The 24,886-nt window shown below is 54.2% G+C and overlaps 1 protein-coding gene across 2 annotated transcripts in view; it reads left to right on the top strand.

Annotated features, from left to right (window-relative positions):
- The first annotated feature begins 15,701 nt into the window (after positions 1-15,701).
- Positions 15,702-24,886, top strand: part of NCS1 (neuronal calcium sensor 1) — a 50,751-nt gene continuing 41,566 nt past the window's right edge. The window contains exon 1 of one of the 2 annotated variants that reach the window (XM_032307568.1): positions 15,702-15,871. In XM_032307568.1, the coding sequence (XP_032163459.1) occupies positions 15,808-15,871 (64 nt within the window). In that variant the 5' untranslated portion in view covers positions 15,702-15,807. The remainder of the gene's footprint in view (positions 15,872-24,886) is intronic. The other variant, XM_032307569.1, reaches the window with a different exon arrangement.

Genomic DNA, 24,886 nt, shown 5'->3' with positions numbered 1-24,886 from the left:
TGCTGTGCCTTAGCCCAGGGAGCTTTTAAAAGTGTCTGCGTACCATGTTATAGCATAGAGACACCGAAGCAAGCAAGGAGGATGGAAAATCAGTATGGAGAAATTAGCCACATTTCTGTACACTTGTAGTGAACAATCCAAAAATGAAATTAAAACCGTTCCATTTACAGTAGCATCAAAAAGAGGAAAATACGTAGGAATACATTTAACAGAAGTGCAAAACTTAGGGCACCTGGGTGGCTCCATTGGTTAAGCGTCTGCCTTTAGCTCAGGTCATGATCTCAGGGTCTTGGGATTGAACCCCACATTGGATTCCCTGCCCAGTGGGGAATCTGCTTCCCCCTCTCCCTCTGCCCTCCCCACCATGCTCTCTCTCAAATAAATAAAATCTTCAAATAAAGTAAAAAGAAGTGCAAAACTTGGACTCTGAAAGCTGAAACATTGAAAGAAATTAAAGGAGATCCAAATACATGGAAAGCTATCCTATATTCATGGATCAGAAGACAATATTAAAACCATAATACTCCCTGCTGAGTGAAATAAGTCAAGCAGAGAGAGTCAACTATCATATGGTTTCACTTATTTGTGGAGCATAACAAATAGCATGGAGGACATGGGGACTTAGAGTGGAGAAGGGAGTTGGGGGAAATTGGAAGGGGAGGTGAACCATGAGAGACTATGGACTCTGAAAAACAATCTGAGGGTTTTGAAGGGACGGGGGGTGGGAGGTTGGGGTACCAGGTGGTGGGTATTATAGAGGGCACGGATTGCATGGAGCACGGGGTGTGGTGCAAAAATAATGAATACTGTTATGCTGGAAATAAAAATAAATAAATAAAAAAAGAAAAAAAAAAACCATAATACTCCCAAATTAATCTATAAATTTAGTGCAGTTCCTACCAAAATAAAGCCTGACTTCTTTGCAAAAATTCACAAGCTGATTCTGAAATTCATTTGCAAAGGCAAAGGCTCCAGAATAGCCAAAATCATCATTTTTTTTTTTTTAAAGGGAGAGAGAAGGGGAAGGGGCAGAGGGAGAGGAAGAGATAATCTTCTGCAGACTGTGCTGAGCACGGAGCCCCACATGGGGCTTGATCTCACAATCCTGAGATCATGACCTGAGCTGAAACCAAGAGTAAGTTTTGAAATTGAGAGGTGCCTGGGTGACAAATTGGTCAATTTCAAAACTTACACAAAGCTGTAGTAATCAAGAGAATGTGTGATACTGATGGAAGTATAGCTGTATATAAATCAATGAAATAGAAGTGAAGTCCAAGAATAGACCCTCACATTCATGGTCAATTGATACTTGGCAAGGGTGCCAAAACAACACATTGGGGAAAGAACCATCTTTATTCAACCAGTGGTGCAGGGGTAACTGGACATGCAAAAGGTAAATGTGTAGCCCTACCTCACACCATATACTCAAATTACCTCAAAATGGATCATCCACCTAAAACTATAAAACTCTTAGAAAGAAGTGGGTGAGTTTTCATTATCTTGTATTTTGGCAAGGCTTTTTAGATATGACACCAAAGCCTAAAGAACAAAGAAGGCAAATAAATAAACTGGAGTGGTTTTTTTTTTATTGTATTTTTTTAATTCACTTTTTTAATGTTTTATTTATTTGCGGGAGAGAGAGTGAGAGAGATCATGAGAGGGGAGAGGGTCAGATGGAGAAGCAGACTCCATGAGCGGGGAACCTGATGCGGGACTTGATCCCAGGACTCCAAGATCATGACCTGAGTCGAAGGCAGTTGCTTAACCATTGAGCCACCCAGGCGCCCAAATAAACTGGACTTGATCACAGTTAAAGCTTATGTGCTTCAAGGACACATCCACAAAGTGAAAAGACAGCCCAGTTGTAAGGGTCTCAATTCTAGAATATGTAAAGATCTACAACTCACTAAAAAGATACCCCATTTTTAAAATGGGCATCAGATCTGAATAGGCATTTCACTTAGCATCATACTTTCAGGGTTCATCCATGTTGTAACGTGTATGAGAATTTCATTTCTTTTTAAGGCTGAATGCTATCTCATTGTATGTATGGACCGCATTTTGTTTGTTCACCCATCCACTGATGGAGACTTAGATTGCTTCCACTTTTTGGTGTGAATAATGCTGCTGTGAACATGAACATACAAGTATCTGTCCATGTCTCTGCTTTCAGAAGTAGAATTGCTGGGTCATAAGATAGTTTTGTGTTTAGTTTTTTGAGCAACATGATACCATTTTCCACAGCGGCTGTACCATTTTATATTCCCACCAGCAGTGAGTGCACAGGGCTCCAATTTCTCCACAAGGTTGCTTGTTATTATTTTTTATCATAGCCATCCAAATGGCTGTGATTTGGTATCTTATTGTGGTCTTGACTTGAATTTCCCTAATGACCAGTAATGTTCAACATCTTTTTGCATGCTTATTGGCCATCTATATGTGTTCTTCGGAGAAATAAATATTCAAAGACTTGGCCCATTTTTAGTTTAGCTTGGTTTTAATTATGGCAAAATATATGTAACATAAAATTTACAATCTTAACAATTTTTAAGTGTGGAGTTCAGTACAATGGCATTGTACAGCCAATCTTTAGAACTTTTCATCTTGCAAAACTGATACTCTATACCCATTAATCAACAACTCGCCATTTTCCCCCACCCCCCGCAACTCCTGGCACCACCATTCTACTTCCTGGCTCTGTGAATTTGACATCTCTAGGTACATTGTATAAATAGAATCCTATAGTATTTGTCTTTTTGTGACTGGTATATTTCACTCAACATGATGCCCTCAAGGTTCGCTTTGCCCATTTTTGAACTGTTGTTGTTGTTATTGTTGTGGTTGAGCTTTAGAAGTTCTTTATATATAGTGGATATTAATCCCCTATCAGAGATATGATTTGCAAATATTTTCTCCCACTCAGTGGGTTGATGTTCATTCTCTCTCTCTTTTTTTTAAGATTTTATTTATTTATTTGACAGATCACAAGTAGGCAGAGAGGAAAGCAAGGGGGTGGGGAAGCAGGCTCCCCGGGGAGCAAAGAGCCCAATGTGGGACTCGATCCCCGGACCCTGAGATCATGACTTGAGCTGAAGGCAGAGGCTTAACCCACCCAGGTGCCCCGTTGATGTTCATTCTTGATAGTTTCTTTAATACACAAAAATTTTAAATTGTGATGAAGTCTAATTTATTTATTTTTCCTTGCATTGCCTGTGCTTTTGACATCATGAAGAAGAAATCACTGCCAAATCCACTGCCATGAAGCTGTTCCTCTATGTTTTCTTCTAATAGTTCTATAATTTCAGCTTCTAGGTTAGAGCTTTGATTTATTTTCAGTTAATTTTTGTATTTAGTGTGAGACAGGGTCCAACCTCATTCTTTTGCATGTGGAGATTCACTTTTCCACGTTCCTTGGAAGCAAGAAAAGGACCCTCCTTTCCCCCACCAGATGGTCTTGGCATCTGAATAGGCAGCCAGCAAGCACAAGAAAAGATACTCAACCTCATTACTCATCAGGGAAATGTAAGTCAAAATTAGTGAGAATACTGATTCATTGCCACTGGCATGGCTATAAAAAAAGACGTTATAACAACTGGTTGGTGAGGATGTGGAGCAGTTGGAGCCCTCACACACCGCTGATGGGCATGCAAAATGATGCTTTGGAAAAAATCTGGCAGTTTCTCCAAAGATGAAGCATAGTCATCGTGTGACCCAGCAATTCCATTCCTAGGTACACAGTCAAGAAATGCAAACAGATGTCCACACAAACACTTGTCTACGAATGGCCCTAGCAGCATCATGCCTGAGAGCCAGATAGTAGAAAGCACCCAGATGTCCATCACTGATGAATGCAGAAGTGATCTACCCAAACAAAGGACGTAAAAAGGGATGAAGGGCTGACACCTGCTACAACAGGGATGGACCTTGACACCATTTTACAGCAGATGCAAGCAAAAACAAGCCAGCTGCGAAAGGCCGCCATTTACATAATATGTCTACAGTAGAAAAGTCTGTAGAGGCAGAAAGTAGGTTGGTGGGTGCTGGGTGAGCACAAGGTGTCTTTCTCGAAGTGGTGAAAATGCCTTTGTGGTGGGAGTTGTACAACTCTACATAAATACTGAAAACCATTAAATGTGCACTTTAAATGGGTGAATTGTATGTGAAATGTATCACATAAAACTGTTAAAAAAAAAAATACAGTGATCCAAGCTGAGACACATCTGGCAACACAGAGCCTGGAGCCCCGACCCTGGCTAGGTCAAGAAGAGCTGCAGGGAGGAAGTACCGTCCTGCGTAGGATGAATTAACCTGATGAAGCGGGTGGTGGACAGGGGTTCAGGCAGGGGGAACAGCATGTGCTAAGGCCAGTGATGAGAGAGAGCCTGGCACAGCTGGACAAATCCAGCAGAGCTGGAACCATGAGTGGGAAGTGGGAGGCCAAGAGAAGAGACTAGAGAAGCAGGCATGGCTACGTCAGGATGCCCTCTGCAAGAGCTTGGACTTGCCCCTGAAGATAGGAGGAAGGCACTGGAAGTTTAACAGGGAAGTAACATGGTCAGATGGCTCCGTGATGGGCACACTGATAACCACAGCACAAAGGAGTGATGCGCGGGACATGTCTCGGCGGCCTCTCTGGCTTTCATCCCCCTTCTCTATCCCAGATCCAACCTCTGATTTATCAGGATTCTGGTTTGGGTGAAAGTGACCCCACATTCCTGGCTCCAGACTTGAGCCCTGATTGGTTTATTTTTATTATTTTTTAGAGAGAGAGTAGGGGTGGGGGTGGGTGGAGGAAGGGCAGAGGGAGAGGGAGAGAATTATAAGCAAGATTCCATGCTGAGCGCAGAGCCCAATGTGGGGCTGATCTCATGACCCTGAGACCATGACCTGAGCCCAAATCAAGAGTCAGACGCTCAACCAAATGATCCACCCAGGGGCCCATAGCCCTGCCCCCTGTACATTGATTGGCTTGAGAACAGACAAATGACCCCCTTTAGGCCATCTGGTCCAAAGAGATGCCACCTTGGAGTCTCAGTTGGCGGGGTTGGGAGGACTTGGGTCACTTTCAGCCAAGAAGTGAACACCTGGAAGCCCTAAGCTGCTTCCGGTAACCAAGCTGGAGAGCGTTGCTCAGAATAGGCCCCAACACTGAGGAAGCAGAGCCAAAAAAAGAGAGAGGAAATCCTGAAGCCTGGATCAAGCCTTGCCTGAAAGCAGACACTACCCTGCTGGTCTCCGTGTTACATGAGTTGCTTCAGCCAGTTTAGGTCATGTTTTCTGTTACTACAAAGCACTTGATGAGAGGGATACACGAGGCGCGCAGGGAGCCCTGAGGGCCCTTTGCAGTCTCCCTGGATGGTCCCAGAGGACTGCCCGCAAAATGTGAGGGCAGAATTCTGAAAAATGAGAAGGAGGTAATTAGCGAAGTAAGTGGAAGGGCTGTCGTGGAGAGGAAGGGATGATTTATACGGTGTCTTTCCTGAGAATCTGCTAATGACATTCATTCATCTCCAGTGCCCGGAAGACAGGCGTGCAGCCAGGTGCGATTTCAGTAGTCTGGCGGGAGGGGGTCTGCAGGGGGGACCCTGACCCCAGACCCACACTGAGCACAAGAAGGGCCCTGACAAGCCATCCAGGGTGAGGCCCCAGGGCACAAGCCTAGGTGTGCTGCCTCCTGGGCTGAGTCCTTTCCACACTGCTCAGGGTTGGACTCGAAGCAGCAAAGCTGCCAGGGCTGAGCCTGGGAAAAGCTGATTTTGCTGTTTTTGAGAAAAACTCCATTTATCCCATCTGGATTTCAGGCACACTTCTTCCCTATCCCCCCCACCCCGCCCCCCGCCTTTACCTGTGGGCCTCTGGCGGCGGCTCTGGCCTTTTCACTGTCAAGGCCCTCATAAAACGCATCCGTGGGTGGCCTCATTGATTTTCAACCATGTTTTACCTCCACATAATGAGTCTCTCCAGGCCCCTGAGAACTACTCTTAACTCGGATCATCTGGCTCCGGAGCCAGGGTCATTCGGACAGAATTATTAACAAGGCTCTATTTACTTCTCCGGAGGGGCTTGCTGGGAAACGTGGATGAGCAGCAAAACGGGAGAATCCAGGGCCACTCGGGCAGTAAGGGGCCTTGTTCCGGCAGGGTTGCCCACCCCCCACCGCCCCCATGGCCTGTGCTGGCTCCCACAGCCTTCCAGGCTCAGGGTCAAACCCTGTCTTCAGAGACAAGGTGGAGACAACCAAGAAAGGGGGTGTTTGCGGCTTGGCTACAGCCAAGCCATCAGCCTATGTAGAAGGACCCCAAGTTGCACCTGCTCTCCACGGAGGCTCGCCTGGGGGTCGGGGAGGGGGCCTGCAGTCAGCTCAGCATTGACGGGTTTCCTTCAAGCCAGGAAGCTTCAATGAGAACTGCAAGAAGCAGGAGGGGCTGGGGCAGGAAGCCCCAGGGAGATGGGGGCCGAGCCCAGGAAAGACGCTTCTGGAACTTCCCCTCCAAACTCAGCCCTGTGTCCCCACCTACCAGTGGAACTTTCCCTACATCCTAATTTACAACATGCCCAGAAACCACAGGAAGCCTCAGTCTGAGCTCCAGCAGTGCGCTGGTCTTGGGGAGGTGGGGGGAAGGAGTCCTGCGCTGGCATGGATTTTCCTGGGCTGGGGTAGTGGGGTGCTCAGCATGGCCGTATGATAATGACACCCCAAGGCCACTGAAAACAAAGGCTTTAAAGATCCACCATAAATGATGGCTGTCCACTGTTTGCTGGACCCCAGGAAGGGGACTGTCGGTCTCTGTCTGCAAAACATCGGGAGGTGAGCAGGACCAGTGCCCACCCCAAGCTCCCCCAGAGCCGTTTGGAGGTAGGGGTTATGGGGAGCTCACTCACACAACCGTGAGTACTTGGTATCCCTGAATCCTGTGGCCCTGCGTCCTGCCAGTGTCAGTGGACTGTGCAACCAAGCAGGTCTCTGCTGAGCACATCTCTTCATACCCGGGTGCCAGGATGTCTGTGTGCCACAGAGTGAGCCCCCAGGCTGGGGAGTCAGACAGACCTCACTTGAATCCCTACGGCTCGTCCGCAGCTGTGTGCCCAGGCTCAGTGGCTCAACCTCTCTGGGCCTTGCTGCCTAATTCGCAGGATCCTGCAAAGGCTCAGGGGCCCATGCATGGGAAGCACTTGGTGTGTTGCTAGGCCCCCTGCAAGGGCACGGTGAAGGGCGGGGGGCTGCAGTTGTTACCCTGGGACCTGCCTGTCACCAAGTCCTTGCAAGAAGGACTGCAAGCGAAGGAAGATGTCCTGCTTCCATCCTGGTCAGTTCTGCCCCTTCAAGACTAGACCCCAACTCAGAACTGTCAAAGCACACAGCACCCCAGATGGAAGGCACCTTGTAGCCCCTCAGTGTACAGGTAGGGAAACTGAGGTTTAGAAGGTGAGAACAACGGTCCAAGTCTGTGCCAGAAGTGAGTGAGCCTGGAACCCAGGGCACGACAGGACTGGGAGCATTATTGGATTCTGTATGTGGTTGACCTCAAGGAGATGGATGGACTTAAGGTCATGGCCAAGGAGGAGAAGAGGGGATGAGGAGGCACGACCCAGCCACTCACCAGTGTGGTCTGAGCTTCCTCTCCAGGCTGGGCTCTGGGCAGGCAGCAGCAACGAGATTCATGTGGTTCGACCTTCCTTGGGCCCATGCGTGGCTCAGAGATCACTGACGTAGGGGACCCAGGGCCCTGGGAGAGCTGGGCCGGATCGCAGAGGCCATCAGGGGCTCAGAAACCAACAGGCATCTCGTTGATGAGCCAGGGACAGGCCAGGTGGTGGGTAGCTCCCAGGCACAAGGGCATTCATGGACTCCTGGCCTGGAACCTCCAGAAAAGCTGCTCCTCCGCCCCACCCCTGCTCTGAGCATGTGCATGAGCTTGACCCTGGGGGAGCCCCCTGGCTCTTGGGAGCTCTACCCTGCACCTGGTAGAAGCCACAGGACACAGCATCCTCCGCTCTCCCATCTGTAAAATGGGCACACTGGACTGAGTGGTCTTCAAAGTTGTGGTTCCCAGCTTTGAGGATTCTTGAATTCTGTGGCCGGTGATATTTAGGGGGTCAGTCCAGCTCCCCTTTCCTGAGGGCAGGCCTCTGGAGCCATAAACTATGTGACCTGACCCTGGTTGGCCGGGGCGGATTGGACCTGACTCACCTGGGCCAATCAGATCCTCTCTCCCAGAATTGGGGGTTTGTGACTCACCGGTCAGGCTGGCAGGCAGGTGCTGGAGGGCAGGAGGCCTCCAGGAAGCCGTCTGCAGACCAGCTGCCTGGGCATTTACTGGATCTGCCCCCGACCCCAACATTCACTCCCCATTCTTTTAGGAAAAATGCTCAGTTTACCTTGGTGGGGGGGACTGCCCTTCTCCCATTGGAGAAGTTTCCCACCGCATGTCCAGTGTGGTCCCAAGACCCCAACACCGCCCACAGTCTCTCGCAGGACTGAATTCTGAACACGGGACTACAGAGTGGGAGGACGTGGCGGGAGCTGCCGGCCCCCTGGACCCCCGTTTCCTCGGCGTTGCCTGTAGATCCCATATCCTGGAGATTTGTGGGTCCTGGTTCTGCTCCGCAACCTCTCCGGCTGCTCCCCAGGGCCCTGAGCACTCCTGTACCTACACACATTGGCAGCTCTGCTGCCATGAGCAGCTTTGGTCCCTGTTGCAGGAAACCCCAAAGCCGGGAGGTTCCCTTCCAGGGGCGTCTCTCAGGGGCCCTAAGGCTTGTCTCCTGTCCTTCTCATATATGGCTCCGTGCTGGGACATCGGGAGGCGTGTGGGAAGGGCCTCACTCGAGACCCTCCCTGAAGGCTTCAATGCTTGGAAGGTGAGGTTCAGAGAAGGCACCTGTCCCCAAGCTCGCCAGCAAAGCTGAGTGGACCCTAACAGTCTGCCTGTCCGTGGCAGGATGGCCAGCACCCCAGGAGGGAAGGGAACCCCTTCTCAGTTCCAGGGACCAGAGAGAACCGAGGAGAGAAGCCAGCTGGGCTTTGCACCTGTTTCTCATTCACAAAGGTGCTCGCTCAGCTGTTCCATGCTCCTGTGACCCAAGGAACCCGCTTCAAGCCCACAGATGGCCCCACAAGGCAGCAGGTGCCCCTCAGGACACTGTGGTTCCCACTTAGAAATGAGGAATTTGAGACTCAGAAAGACTCCGTGCCTGAGCCCGGATCCCACAGGCAGGACCGGCACTCAGACTGTTGGTTTAGGGCCCTTTCCACAGATGGCTTCATTAAATGATTGCCTTTTCCTTTGTCAATAACAACTTTACTATTATTAAAATACAATGTTATTATTCATCAATAACAGTAGCCAATCTATACCGAGTGGCATGAAGTATTTTACACGATCACCTCGCTTGATTCTTTTTTTTTTTAAGATTTTATTAATTTATTTGACAGATCACAAGCAGGCAGAGAGGCAGGAAGAGAGAGCGGAGAGGGGGGGAAGCAGGCTCCCTGCTGAACTAAGCTCGATGCGGGGCTCAATGTAGGGCTCGATCCCAGGACCCTGAAATCATGACCTGAGCTGAAGGCAGAGGCTTAACCCACTGAGCCACCCAGGTGCCCACCTCACTCGATTCTTATAACGACCTTGTGGGGAGGTGGCATCTTTATGTGCCCATTTACCAGATATGAAAACTAAGGCTTAAGGAGTTTAAATAAGTCACCCAAGGCCACGCAACCAGTAAGTGCAGGTGACTTTGGGGCTGTGTTAACCAGTGTCCCGTGGGCTTCCCTCAGCAGGGAGGAAGTGACTGGCCACGTCCACGGGCTCCTAAAACACAGGGCTGGCCAGAGGGCCCAGGGAGGACATGCCATGGTGGGCAGCTCTGACATGAGTGGACGACCAGCTCCTGGTCCTCTCCACACACCATTTGCCCTGAGAGAGTAGTCGCTCAGACGGGCAAGATGAGTGGGAACGACCAGAGGATTCTCTCTGAGAGAACACAGGGAGGCATGCTGCGCAGGCCGGCCCTTGCTTCTGCTTAACCCTCATCAGAGTTCAGTGTTGTCCCACTTACCTTGAGGGAATGCTCTCCCCCATCACTTCTCCCAGGGGGGTCGGACTGATAAAACAGGGGGTTCCTCAAGCTTCTTCATTCTATAGGATTCCAGTTCTTTAAATGCTAATGGGAGTTAAGAAAAAAAAAAAATGGTACCAGCCAAGTAAGAGTGGAAAATGCTTACTTAAATAAAATAGATTCCTTCACTGCAGGACTTCTCAGAGCTTTTACGATGCTCATATACAACTCGACTTTGTGGACAGAGTGGTTCACAGTATGGCCTACTCCCAACAAGCGTCGTAGAGGGGAATGCTTCTTCCCATGGATGTATAAATCAGAAACTGGTTTTTCTTCAGGAGGCACAGACTTATGTACATTTGGCAATCTTTTTTTAGTTTGGAGAAAAATATGGGCGCCTGGGTGGCTCAGTCGTTTAATCTTCTGCCTTTGGTTCGGGTCATGATGTCAGGGTCCTGGAATCGAGCCCCGCATCGGCCTCTCTGCTCAGGAGGGAGCCTGCTCCCCCACCCCCGCTGTGATCTCTCTCACTTCCACTCTCTCTCAAATAAACAAATAAAGTCTTAAAAAAAATAATTTGGAGAAAGATGCGATAAAAAAATGACTCAATGAAAATACCCAGTTATGTGCATAGGTTCTTCCCCGCCCCCCAGTTGGGATCCTCTTATAGGGTTTGTTGAAACTTTTCTGTGTGTTTTGCGCTGCAAACAGATCTATACCTTGTGAATAGGTTTCCAGCTACGTTAAAATTTAATGTCTTACAGGATCCCACAATACAACAGGCTCGTTTGGGATATACAAACCACTTCCGTTTTTTATTGTCATTATTTTAAATGTTGCTGCAGTAACATCTTTGAGGCTTAACATTTGTATAGATCTCTAACCGTTGGCTTAGGATAATTTCCTAGAAGTGGAACTGCTGAGTCGGGAATACAGGTATTTATTGCCAAAGTGTTCTTTAGAAAGGATGTACCCACTTGCACCCTGCTTGGCAGTGTCCGGATGCCCATTTTCTTGCTCCTATGCCAACACTGGGTAGGATTATTCCCTTTTTTCTTTTTGCCAATTTGTCTTCTTTGATGGCTTGTAAGAGACAGCTTTCCTGGGGACTGGTCACTTGCATTTACTCTTGTGTCGCTTGCTTGGGTTCCTTCCCCAACCTTCTATTGAGAACTCATCTTTGGGGCACCTGATGGCTCCGTTGGTTAAGCGTCGCCTTGGGCTCAGGTCATGATCCCGGAGTCCCTGGATCAAGTCTCGAAAATGAGCTCCCAAATGAGCTCTCAGATCGGGCTCCCTACTCAGCGGGGAGTCGGCTTTTCCCTCTCCCTCTCTTCTTCCCTCATTCATTCTCCATCCCTCTCTCTCAAATAAATAAATAAATAGAATCTTTAAAAAAAGAGAGAGAGAGAGCTAATCTTTTTCTTATTGACTTAGAAAGTTCTTAATAGGTTAAAGATATTCACTTTGTCCTGTGCTCATGGAAAGCATTTTTGATCCTTGCAAATCTGCCCTCCCCCCATGAGAAGATCAGATTAGTTTATGAGATGTGATCTACCAAAAGCCATCTGGTGCATGAGGGACAGGACTGACCAGGACTGGGTGTATGTGTGTGTGTGTCACACTCCCTGATGGGGGCTCAGTGGGATCCCTCCTCTTCCCTTGTGCTCCCCTCCGCTGGGCCAAATTTCAGCACGCCCTGCCACCAGCAGCTGACTCTGCCCTGGGCATCCTTCATTTGTCCCCTGATTCCTCCCAGGCCCCTGGAAAGGAAGGGACTTCCCTAGATACGCCTCCTTATCATATAAAGTGTCACAAACCATGGACCAGGTGCCTATTGGAAGCTGCACCCCAGGGGGACCTGAGCTCACCTGAGCGAGCCAAGGAAGTTCCGAGGAGGTGATGTTGATGTGCTGCCCCACAGAAAGACCACGTGAGCCACAGGTGCAATTTTCAAGTTTCTAGTAGACACTTAAAAGTTAAGATATGGAAACTTTCTATCCCAAACATTACCAGTTCAATATGGCATTCAACTTTTAAAAATATCAACGAGGTATTTTTTCATTCTTTTGTTTTGGGCAAAACTTCAGCATCTCCTTTGGCATGGCCACACTGCACGTGTTCAGTGGCCTTGGTGTGGGAGGGGTCCCTGCACGGGGCACAGCAGGTGTAGGAGGGCACTGTCAGGTGTAGGAGGGCACTATCGTGGGAGGGGAAGAGAGACCAGTCCTGGAGGAGGAAGCCCCATGAGAGGGAGCTGGAGGGGAGTCAGGAGAGAAAATGGCTTTGGGAGAGGGCGGTGGCTGGTTTCACCTGCTCAGGCTGATGGATGTACAGGGTGGGGTCTCTGGGGAGAGCAGGGGCCTCTGAGATGTTTCAGATTTGTGGCTGGAGCCAGAGTATAGGAGAAGCCATTTGCCCAAGGAGAGAAGATTCTTGGGGGGCGTGATAAATGATGTTTCCAGCCTGATGAGTTTAAGGGACACCCGAATGACCACACCCCATAGCACACTGGATATGCGCAGAGACTGGGCCAGAGCTGCTGATCTAGTGGGGGAGGTACTGACGCCCAGGATGCAGGGGCATAGGGAGTATTTAATCCAGACTCTGCCTACCACAGGTCCATCTTTTTTGTTCCCTAAAGGCTTTCTGGAAGAACTACTGAGCAAGCTTCTAGGGTCACTCTCCAAGGCGAGCTTATGAAATAAGACAAGGGACTCTCCGCTGAAAGGCAGGGGAAGGACCAGAGGCTGGGCTAAGATGCCGATTCCCAGGCAACGCCCCCACCTCATTCAGATCTGCCCCTTCTGGATGGGGCCCGGGCATCTGGGTCATCGCTACGCTCGGGCAGGTGATTCAGGAAGGCACCTTCCCTGGGCTACCGCAGATGAGCGAGAGGACTTGATTGAATGGTTTTTGTATTCAAAAGCAATGGGTTCGTGGCAGAAAACAGTCTGTATAAAATACAGGTGAATTTGTGGAATCGGTAGTGATGATGGTGGCACAACCTAGCCAATATCCTGAAACCACGGAACTGCACATCTGGGATGGTAGATTTCATGTTATGTGAATCACATCCCATTCTTTTTTAATGCAAGGAAAAAGGCAAATGAAGCCGGAAAGTAAAGGGACTTGTAATCCCACCGACACTGGTAACAGAGGATGGAAGCCCTGCAGGGAGAACCTTCCGCTGCTCTTCGCAGGTGTATGTAATTCATCCGAGTACTTTATACACTCTGGTTTATAACCGTCGGGGAGCTGCTCCTGACCGATCCCTGCCCCCGAGGGTTCAGTGGTTCATGCTCTCCCTGTCTACCCTCCCTCCTTAGTGACCTTATCCTGCCATGTGGCTTTCCATTCCGTCTCTACGAGGATGACTCCCCAGGGGATCCCTGCAGCCTCTGTGACCCTAAACTCCAGGCATCCGAATCCCGTTTCCTGGGCACCTCGTCCAACACGGTTTCATACTTCCGACGACCAGCGCTGGACTCCTGCTCCTGCCGCATGCACACCGGTCCACTCCCCACTCGAGTGATGGACACCCATTCCAACAGGTACTCAGGTCAAAATCCTTGGCATTGACCTTGACTCCCTTCTTTGTCCCACGCCCCCATCCAGTCCATTAGGTTATCCCACCGTCTCTATTTTCAAACTATAACTGCGTCCAACCACTTCTCTCCGTGTTCTCGCCTGCGTCGCCAGACCCGGTCACCAGCACCCTGGCTGACCATGCAGCACCCTCCTGTGGGTCCTGATTCTGTCCATTTCTGCCGAGAATCAGGGCTGGGAGCTGCAGCCAAGAGATCCAGTTAAACACCAACAGATGCGGAGTCTGACTTACCTCCATCCTCTCCCTGGCTTTCCAAGCCCCACTTTGCTGTGCCCCTATAAGGCCACATAAGGGCTGCTGGGCTCCGGGGCAGGGCCGGGGCAGTGCTCACCCTTCTCCAGATCATTCCCCACTATATTCCCTGACGAATGGCTGGCACGGATATGTTTATCCAAAGGCTTCCTAGGGCCTGGGGCTCCCCCCAGGCCGGGCGGTGTAGGGAGGGGAATCGGGAATGGGCCATGTTTGGAGGCAGGAGAGCAGTATCTGGGGGTTGAGAGGCCCTCCTGGTTCCTCTGGGTACCCCAGGCCCTTTGAAGTCTGAAGACCGTGCTAACGTGGGGAGAAAAAGAAACCCTGCCCACCACCCCATCCTTGCCTCTTCCTCCTGGGCTCCGTCCACCCCGAGGCCCCAGCCCCCTCTTTCTCATCAGTGAGGTTTGCTGAGTGACCATTGCAAGTCAGGTGCCTTCTAGGTGTTAGAGATACAACTACAAGTAAGACAAGAACGCCACCCTCAGGGGGTTCACCCTTCAGGGGAGGGGACACACGAGAAATAAACACAAACTACAAAACAGACCTTTAGTCTGTGGTGGCTGCGAAGGAGAAAAAGCTAAAGCTTTTCGAGACAAGAGAGGTCCCAGCAGAAGGACATTGTAGATGCCGACGGCCGGGGGAGGCCATGCGGACTCTCTTGCCCTGTTCATCCAGGTGGACGCCGGCCCCGAGGGCCCCTCCACAGGAAGGGACACCCCAGCTCCCGCATGGAGACCAGAGAAGCAGAGAAAACCGATCTACCCCGGTCACCCCTGTACTTAAAGCCCAGAGGCCCAGCTCCTTGGGGACAGGGGCAGGCCGGTCCCCACTGGCCCTGGCCCTTCTCTTGGGTTTCAGATCATACCCAGCCCGCGCCTGCGGCCCTGTACTCTGAGAGGAGTTCTCCCTCGGGTTCGGGCCTCTGCTCCTGCAGGCTTTCGTGGCCCGGAACATGGTTCCAACCACCCCCTCCCTCCCCGGGCTTGGAGGTCACCTTCCCCCACACGCCGCGGTAGGTATCCCCCAGCAGACATGTGACATCCTGCCGCGCAGTGATCCCTCTACCCCCCCCGCCCCGGGACCGCGCCTGTCCCATTCACCCGCGGGTCCCCGGCGCCCCACAAATCCGCGTCGAATGAATGAGTCTCGCCGCGCAGAGACTTGGCCCCATTCACGTCAGATCTTCCGGGCCCTCCCCCGCCCGGCGGCGCCGCGGGGGGCCGGGCGGGGGTGGGGGAGGGTGACCGCCCCCTCCCGCCGCGGGCCCGGGCGAGGCCGGGGGCGCCCCTCCGCCGGCCGGCTCGGTGCCCGCGGGGCTGCCGTGCGGCGGGGCGCAGGCCCGGCCGGGCGGGTGCGGGGCGGGAGGTGGCGCCGGGCGCTGAGTGGCGGCTCCGGGTCCACCCCTGGCGCGCCGGTGCGAGCGGGAGGCGGGAGGCGGGGAGCGCAGGGGCGGCGGCGAGAGGGAGCGCAGCAGCGAGCATGTGCCGCGGAGCCCAGTAACCAGGGACGACCGCGGCCACCCCGCGGCCGCGTCGGCGCCCAGCCCAGCGCAGCTCCGCGCCGCGGCGCCCGGAGAGGGCGGCGGCCGGACGGCCCGGGCCTGCGAGCGGCCGCCCTGCGCCCCCGGCTCCGCGCCGCGCCCAGGGGGGCCGAGGCGCCGCCAGCCGCGCAGCGCCGCGCGCCGGAGCCCCGCGCCCGGGCCGCGCGGGCCCGGCGGAGACAAAGGCGCGGCCCCGGCCCGGCTCCGGCTCCGGCTCGGCTCCGGCCCGCCGGCCCTCCGCGCGCCCCGCCCGCCGCCCGCCCCGGCCCCGCGCCTGCCGAGCCGCTCCCGCTGGGCGCCCCGACGGGGTCCGGCCGGGGGCGGGGGGCCGTGGCCGCCGAGGATGGGGAAATCCAACAGCAAGTTGAAGCCCGAAGTTGTGGAGGAGCTGACCAGGAAGACCTACTGTGAGTGCGCGCGCCGGGACCCCAGCCCCGCGCTCCGCGGCGCTGCCTCCGCCCCCTCGCGCCCCTCCCCCACGCCCGGGCCCCCCACCCCCACCCCCCGGACCCCGCATCGGTCCTCGGGGCGCGCCCGCCGCACCCCTCCCTCGGCCAGTCCCCGCCCAGCCTCCGCGCCGGCCCCTCCGCGGCCCCCCGGCCGCGCCCCCGGCCCCACACCTGGCCCTATTGTTCTAGGGCACCCCTCCCCACCCCCACGCCCGGGACGGGTGCCGCCTGTCGGCGCGCGCGGGGCCACCCCCGGGACGGGAGGACCGGCCCCAGCCCCCTACCCCCACCCCCGCGGCCCCTTCTCTGCAGAGCTGTCCGAAAGAGCCGGGGTGTGCCGGGGCGAGGGGCGGTGGTCGGGGAGGGGGCTCCGGGTGGCGCGGTGGCTGGGGCTGTGCGGAGCAGACTGGCACGAGCGCAGCGGGGTGGGTGATTCATGCATCACGATGCCGCTGCTGTTGCCGCTGCTGCTGCTGCTGCGAGGTTGGCCTGTCGCCCCCTCCCTGGCCCGGATTGTGTGCGTTGGGGTGGGAGGGGGGCGAGATTTGCCAGAGAGCTCGAGGCGGCGGCGGCGCGGGGTCCTGGGCGCCCTGTGGGCTGCAGATTTACAGGGCGGATTCTCCCGTGGCTCTGATCTCACCTCCCCTTTTCGAGCTCTATCTGCCACACTGGAAAATGCGTTGATGGGGGTGGGGTGGGGGGGAGTGGGGGGTAATCTGGGCCATCTCAACAGATCACCGTTGGGGGGACCCCCTAAGAGGAGGGTCTGCGCATTTCGGACTTCTCCAGAGCTGGCCAAGTGTGTCTTTCCACTTGGCCCAACTTCACAACTGTCCTGTACCCTAGCATCTCTGGTTTCTCTATGAAGGACTTCTCCCTTCCCTGCACCTTCGTAGGGGGACACCCCAGCTTGCCAGGAGTTCACGGCACCAGCTCCTGACCACATGCTCTTATTTTGCGGGGGGACCAGGAGGAGGACAGCTGCATGGTCTGGAAGGGCTCCTCCCTGAGTGTCTGACTTGGACGGGGGGGCACCCGCCCTGGGTGTGGGTTGGAGTTCAGGCCCCATACCTGGCAGCCACAGGGGCCCAGCCCCTCTGCACTTTTCCCCCAGGAAGGAGATGGACTGCCAGCCTCCTGCGTGGATGGAAGCCTGGGAGGCAGCTTCTGGTGGTGCATTGCACAACCTCTGTCCCCCCTCCCCCCCCCCTCGGTCTTCTGGGCACGTTTGCAGGTCTGGCCAAGCCCACGCTTCGGCACCCTGCCCCTCGCCCCCATGTGCTTAGAACAAAGGGGGCTTTCCTGAGTGGGCGCTAATCTGCTAGGAGGTACTGGTCCTTCTCCAGCAGCATTCTCCAGCGAGGGGCTCACATCCCTGTAGCTGCTCCCTCAAGCGCAGAAGCTCCAAGGACTGGCACTCTGTCCTTCCTGCTCTTACCCTCTTTCCTGGGAGGTGGGGGAGGAGGACAAGGTTGGGGAGGCAGGAGGTGGCCCCGTTCGGCTGCCGTTCTGTGAGATTAGCTGGGTGTTCCCTCGGGCTCTGTCCAGATGTGGGCCGTGGCTGTCCGTCCGCAGGCTGGCTGCAGGTGGGACTTCCCAGGCTCCTGGGCCCCCGGAGGCAGAGGGCGCCACGGGCTTTGACAGGAGGGGTGGGCTTGGGTTGCACAGGGTGTCCCCACGCAGGAAACCAGGTTGCCCGCTTCCTGAGCATGTCCCTTGCCAAGCTCTGCATCATCAGCTCATAGACTCACCTTACACATGGTGGGCACTGCTACCAACTGCATTTGCAGATAAGGAAACTAACACTCAGAGGTGAAGTCGTATGCCCGAGATCCACAGCCAGTCACCAGGCGAGTGTTGGGACTCAAACTCTGGTCTGTCTCCAAAGTTATGCCCCTTGAAAGAGCTCAGAACTCAGGCGGAGAAGTTAGGAGAGGCTTTTCTTCTGTGGGTCCCTCTCTGATTCTAAATGGGAAGGGGTGGGGGGGCGGTCATTTTTGCCCCCCCCCTCCCCGGCACATCTGTCAGCCTTGGGAGAAGGTGAGTCAACAGGGCTTTGGTAGGAAGGGGTCTGGCGGTGCTGAGCCAGCCTGGGCTATTTTTAAAGGCCTTTGGAGACCTGGAACAGTTTTGATCAGAGAGTTAGCTGAGTACTTTCCTCCGTAGAACCTTATTAGGTATGGGCTGGGGGAGGCGGCAGGGGGATTCAGCGGCTTCCCGTCTGTCTCCCTTGCTGCTGCTTGGCTCTGCTGGCACTTAGTAGGTCCACAGATATTTGCTGATGGAAAGGAAGAGCAGAGAAAGCCTCCAGCTTGTCCTAAGGCCCCCAGATGGGCTTCCTTCTGATGGGGCCTGGGGCCATCTGCTCTGTGTTCTGGGGGTTCTGTGTGAGGAGAGGCGCACTCAGCAGGGGCCATCGGCGTCTCCGGGAGAGCTTAAGTTTCAAGTGCATGGCTGGCTTTGCGCTCAGATTTCTCAGGCCTCAGGCCTCAGGTCTGGGCTGGGTCCAGGGCCTTGAGTCCTTGGCAGGTGTTTGTCGTGCAGATCCTGGTTCCCAGGAGCCCCATCCAAAGACCCACACTGGTTTCCTGGGGCTAGGCCACCTCGGGAGAGCACAGCTGGCGGCAGCGCCCAGACGGGAGTCCAGATGTTCACCTGGGTCATTGCTGGCTGCCGCCCCTCTCCAGCTCCGTGGGAAAGACTGTCCCGGTGGTGTGTGTTTGCGTCTGTGCGTGCGTGCGTGGGGGCGCAGGAGAAGGTCTCAGACACATCTGGTCGAAGCCTAGCGAAAACCTCCCGTCTTTCAGGCTGAACACTGCAGAGGAGATGTTTTTTCCTCCTCTGCAGATAAGATTTTGTAAATCGTCGTGTCCCATCATGCCATCCTCACCCTTCCTGGCACAGCTCACATCCAGGAGCAGCAGGGGCTTCGAGACTGCGGGGGAGGGGGGGGCGGCCCTGTCCAGCCATTACTCGGAGAACAGGAGTCCCTGTGGCCGGCAGTGCAGTTTCTCAGACGCCTGGTCCGGTGTCTTCCAGCTTGTTGGTGAGGCTGTTCTCAACCCTGTGTGCCCAGGCTGTGGGACAGGCCAGCCCCTCCCCGAAGTGACCCTCGGTTTCATCATCTGCGAAATGGGTATGCTCGCGGTACTTGGCTCCCAGGGGAAGTAAGGTGTCTGCAGGGCAATTTCCTTATAGCCCAATATGTAGCCTTTCGCAAAGGATCCTCCTTAAGGCGCGACAAACACTTGTCAAGGACGTAAGGGTGCATGTGAACAGTTGTCACTCGTGTCACTTTGACGACACGACTCAGCTTCATCTTGAATTGATCGTAAACACATCTTGCCGTCAAAGCTCGTCTCTCTGCACAGGAATCTTCCCACAGCCCCGGACTTTGTGCCTGGCCCACAGGAGGCAGAGAAAAGTGGGAAACTTGGTGTGCCTGAATCCTAGCAGGTTCTTGTTTTACCTGGTCTGCCCTCACCTGCCAGTCATCAAACACTCACTCGGGGTTGGGCGCAGACCCTGAAAAGGGAAGGGGAGGCATGTAACTCTTGCCTCCAGAGGGAAACCAGCCAGATGGTCCCAGAAACCAAGCTTAAGCCGTCTGCTGCGGTCTGAGCTGCGTTGGTTTTCAGGCCTCTGGGCTCCAGCCAGGCAGCCCAACAAGCAGATACCACCGCCCTACCTCCCTTCCTTAGCCTCTCCCCCTGGGGCTCCTGGCACTCTTCAGGGACCCCCTCCGTCCAGGACTCGGAGGAGGTCGCCTGCTTCTTGTCGCTCTTGGTCAGCCCAGGCTCTGCCTTGACCTTGCTTGCCAACCTTGAATCTCTGCAGCCTTATTCCTGATGCCCAGGAGGGTGCCCGGCATGCAGCAGCTTTTGGAGGGGAGACACAGCCAGAGGGGAGGTCCAGGCAGCCGGCCCCTAATGCTTCTGCCCTCGCAGAGCTGAGAAGGGGACCCCCCGTTTGCCTTCAGGAGTCTGGGGTTAAGAGATGCTGAGTGTCACCCGTTGGGCTCTTCTGACTCTCTGGCTTGGGATGGTCACATGAGGGTCCCTTCCTGTAAGAGAAGGAATATTCTCCGATGATCACTCCCCTCCCCCCCGGGGCTGCTTAGCCAAAGGGGGCAAGACATGGCCGTGGGGGGAAGCTGTAGCTGGTACCCATCTGGGGACAAATGAGTCATGCTGTGAAGGGCCCCACAGCCAGGCAAGGAATAAGCCACCCAGGAGAGGGAAGGCCCAGAGGGAGGAAGGCGGTTTCTGTAATCCTATGTATCCTGGGCACAAGGGGGTGAGACCAGGGAGGCCCGCTCCCTCTCTCCACTGGAGGTAAGAGAAAGCAGCTAGAGGAACTGAGGTTAGGGCGTTACGCTGCGGGCGGTGGGGAGGGGTGCATCTGGGCAGGAAACATCCACGTCTGCTCTTAGGAAAGAACTCAGTATCCTGGAGAAAGGGGCTGGGTCCTCAGTCAGGCTCTGTGACCTTGGGCAAGTCACTTACCCTCTCTGAGCACCGGCTCATTCATCGACAGCAGCTTCCCATGTGACTCTGGGGGTCCAAGTGGGAGGATGCTTGAAGGTCCCAACTCTGGGCCAGAAAGGGAAGAGGGGTGGTTTGGCAGCAGGATCTCAGGGAGGGTAGTCGGCTTCCGGGGCCAGATGGGCTGGGGTTCTGGCTCTTTCCTTGGGCAAAACTCTTGTCACAGATCTTTACTTTCCTCCTGTGGAAGACGGGCAGCCCAGACCCCCAGAGCTGCCTTCGGGAGTGTGTGAAGGGTTTAGTACGGTTCCTGGTTCTGGATGGGGGGGCGACCCTTTAGACTTCCGGTGGCTTTGCTCCTAGGATCCTCTGTTTCCTAGAGCAGGGAGAGGAGCCGAGTGGGTCTGCAGCCTGCCCTTTTGAGCTAAGAGACGCAGAGAGGCCAGAGGTGGGGCAGGAACTTGGGGGGAGTCACAGAGCATTGCCTTCTCCTCACACCTGTTCTGTCTCCTTCCGTCTCCAGCATTATACTGCCCCACCCCAGAGATGCTGGCCGAATGAGGGGAAAGCCCATTTTCTGGCCACCCAGCTCCCTCTCCTCCCAAGGCCAGACCTCCGCCCCTCTGGGCAGATCGTGGGGCGTGGGGCAGTGCAGCTGGAGCTGGGCCCGGCTCACAGCGCTCTGCACCCAGGGCCCTGAAGGCCATGGAAGGATCTGCCCATTTTCTGAGTGGGGCGGGGGGCGTGGAAGGAGAAATTTAGATGTGGGTGTGGAGAGTGTTCTTATCTGCAGTCCAAGAATGGATCGGAGGAAAGGGTGCTCAGGAGGGCCGGGGGAGGTCAGGGTGAGGAACTGGGTGTCGGTGGGCAGGACCACAGATTCTGCGTATGTTTAGCAAGAAGATCCTGGGGAACTCATTATGTAGGCTTCATTACCTTATACATTTGGGATTTTATACTTCTTACTTTCTTTTTTAAACCTGACAATTGTGAATGTTTGCTCACATCCTGAACTATTCTTTCAAAACATGACTTTTAAGGGGTGCCTGGGGGGCTCAGTCGGTTAAGCGTCCGACTCTCGATCTCAGCTCAGGTCTTGATCCCCGGGTCGTGCGTTGGAGCCCTCGGTTGGGCTCCATGTCAGGCATGGATTCTACTTAAAAAAAAAAAAAAGAAAGAAAGAAAGAAAGAAAGAAAGAAAGAAAGAAAGAAAGAAAGAAAAAGTTTAAAGCATGATTAAAAAAATAAAAAGCGTGATTTTTTTAATGGTGCATCACATGAATGCAGTGTTTTATTTGATCCCTGTCATTGGACAGTTAGGTTTCTTCCTTCCTTCCCTCCTCCTCCTCCTCCTTCTTTTTGCCAATATCAATAGTGCTGTGACAAACATTTTTCTACTCAATCTTTGTAGGAACATCTTTGCAATAAATTTTTGCATGTAGCTCTTCTTGAAGATACATTCCCTAAGGGGCACCGGGGTGGTTCAGTCATTAAGTGTCTGCCTTTGGCTCAGGTCCTAATCCCAGGGTCCTGGGATCCAGCCCCGCATTGGGCTCCCTGCTCAGCAGGAAGCCTGCTTCTCTGTCTCCCACTCCCCCGATTGTGTTCCCTCTCTCACTGTGTTTCTGTTAAAAAAAAAAAAAATTCCCCAAAATGAAACTGCAGAGTTAAAGCCTGGGGATGTCTTAAAAGGCTTTTGATAGAAAAATTGTTAAATCGCTTTCCAAAAAGTATGTTCCCATTTCCGTTCTTAGCAAATGTGGATGAGAGGGTGCCTGTTTCCCTGCAATCTTGCCAGCACTGAGTCTTACTGCTTTTCTTGATCACTGCTGATTTTGTGGGGAAGAAAAGAGTAGCTCACTCTTTGTTTCCTTTTTTTTAAAAGATTTTATTTATTTGACAGAGAGAGATCACAATTAGTCAGAGAGGCAGGCAGAAAGAGAGGAAAGGAAGCAGGCTCCCTGCGGAGCAGAGTGCCTGATGCGGGGCTCGATCCCAGAACTCTGGGATCATGACCTAAGCCGAAGGCAGAGGCTTTAACCCACTGAGCCACTGAGGCGACCCTACTCTTTCAGTGTTCATTCCTTTGATTACTATTAAATAGGATCCTAGGACCTTTGAGCTAGAGGAGGTGCCTTTATTTTACAAATGGAAGAACCAAGTACTAGAGAGACGAAGTGTTCCTCCCAAGGTTGTAAGGCAGATACCAGGCAGAAACCCAGGAGTACTGCCTCTAAATGTTGGGGTGTCCCCCACTGTGCCATGATGGTTGGTTGTTGGGGTTGAGACAAGGGTGTCTTGCTGTTTTCTGATTTGGTTCATCTTGTCCTAAATATCTCCTCCTCTCAGGCAAGGAAAAAACCAGTATCAATTAAAAAGAGCATCCTTCTTACTGGATGTAACACTCCGCATGTCTGGGGTGTGGTCTGTTTACCAGGGCAGAGAACGTCATAAATTAATGTGCCAAGTTTCCAGGTAACTTGAAATTGGGGTCAGATTCCCAGCCGAGGGCAGGACTGCAGAGTGTTGAGAGCTTGTGGGATAGCTTGCTGTCTTCAGGCTGCGACTCTGCCCAGCCCCTTACGCCTCTGAGTCCTGGGTGTCCTGTGTGCGAGGTGGGGATGGACCACAGTGCTTTTCCCAACAGGCAGACAGGCGAGTAGTAAGTGCTCAGTAAAGACTCCCATAAGAAAGAGGCTGCTTAGCTCTTGGTGTCAGGGGACAGGGGTCCTTGGCCACCCCCCACCCCGTGGTGGCCTCTGTATTTGGCACAGGTGTCCGTGGCAGGATCCTTCTGCACTGGGCTCCTGGCTCACTGAGCGGTGGAATTTAGGTCCCTGTTTGGAGGTGGCCTGGGAGGGCCAGAGAGACACCTGCTTGGGCTTCATTCCCAGAACCCTCACAGCCTGGACAGTGTCGGTGGAGTCCCCAGTGCCCCTGCGACTCAGTTTCCCTTTCTGTATGACATTCTGATGGCCAGCTTTTGAGAAGTCTGGGGGGCGGCTACACTGGGGCTCCAGGGACTGAGCGAGCCGGCTTTGGTGTCCGCTGACTTGAGATCATGAGCTGTCTCACTTGCAGGTACAGTTCTTAGTTTCCCCTGCCTCGGTTTCCTCATCTGCAAATTGGGGCTGTTGTGGGTGAGGTTAGGGATCACTGAGACGGGAATTTGGTGGCTCATCGGTCATGAAGGCGAATCCGCAATCAACAACGTGGATCAGAGGCCGGCCCCGCTGCATGTTCATGTCAGCCAGACCCGGCTCAGGGTTCCACGCGCCGATCGCCAGCTCCTGCCCGGAATCGTGGGTGGTCCTCGCTTACAGATGAGAAACTGAGGCTCACGGGGGATCACGGTGGGCCCAAGGCCGCCCGTCCGGTGAGCGACACCGCTGGCGTTTGATCCTGGGCCAAGCGGGGGTCCTTGGGTGTGGGGGGTGCCGAGAAGCTGCCTCGGAGGTGTGCGGGTGATCGTGAGCCAGCGTGGGTGCCTGGTGTGGGCGTGTGGTGGGGTGGGGGCCGCGGATCACATGTGCGAGCCCCGGTTCGCGGGGGCGGGCTCCGGGCGTGAGTGACGGGGTCGCGGCGTGTGTCGGGAGTGGGCGAGCCGGCGTGTCTGTGCCCGCGCGTGCGCGCGCTGCTGGGTGTGCGGGCAGCTCTGCGCAGGTTGTAAACGCAGATGCTCCTGGGGGGCGGGGGGCGCTGGGACGGGAGGGGGGGTGCGCTGTGGGGGGAGGAGGCAGAGACAGGCCCGGGGACCTGAATCAGAAGATGATGGTGCAGTTGCCTGCTCGGGGACCAGGAGACTGGGCTGCCGCTGTTCACCCTTCCTCCCTCACCGCGGACCTCTGTGGGAGCCCTTCCGTCCCGGGGCAGGGGGAGAGCTGGGGAGATGGAACAAAAGTGACAGCCCCCACTTACCAAGGGAGTATACTGGGCGGTGAATACTGAGTACAGATACACCGGCCTCTGGTCTCGCCACAACCCTGGGAGTAGCGACTACTGTGCCCATTTTATAGGTGAAGAAAAAGAGGCCCCAGCAGATTGAGAGACATGCGCATGGCTTCCCACACAGTCGGCGGCCACGTTGGGGCTCAGGCTCAAATCTTTGTCTGCCAAAGCATTGCCCTTCCCTCTGTGTGCCTGCCTCCTACAATCTCTGTGAACCTTATAACCTTAGAGCTGCTGAGTAAGGTAGTGAGCACCCCATCAATGGAGGCACTCAAGCAGCTGCTGGATATCACATACTGGCCGGGCGTCCCAGATTCCTGGGCTGGAAGTGAGGTTGGACAGTGGGTAGGATCCTTCCAGCTTCATAGCTTTACAGGTGGCCCTAGTGGTTCTAGATGTTTTGGCTCCTGCTAGGGATTTGGGGGCAGCCTCGGCCTTGGCTTCCTCTGGGTGTAGGTAGAACTGAGACCTGCAGGAAGGCAGCAGGACGATGGTCTTGAGAAGTCCAGGGGGCAACGGGGGGCTGCCCTGCCTCGGCCTC

Source organism: Mustela erminea, chromosome 12 (assembly GCF_009829155.1).
Source record: "Mustela erminea isolate mMusErm1 chromosome 12, mMusErm1.Pri, whole genome shotgun sequence".
Classification (NCBI taxonomy): domain Eukaryota; kingdom Metazoa; phylum Chordata; class Mammalia; order Carnivora; family Mustelidae; genus Mustela; species Mustela erminea.
The sequence above is the reverse complement of the archived record's forward strand: the minus strand, read 5'-3'. Positions and strand labels throughout refer to the sequence as shown.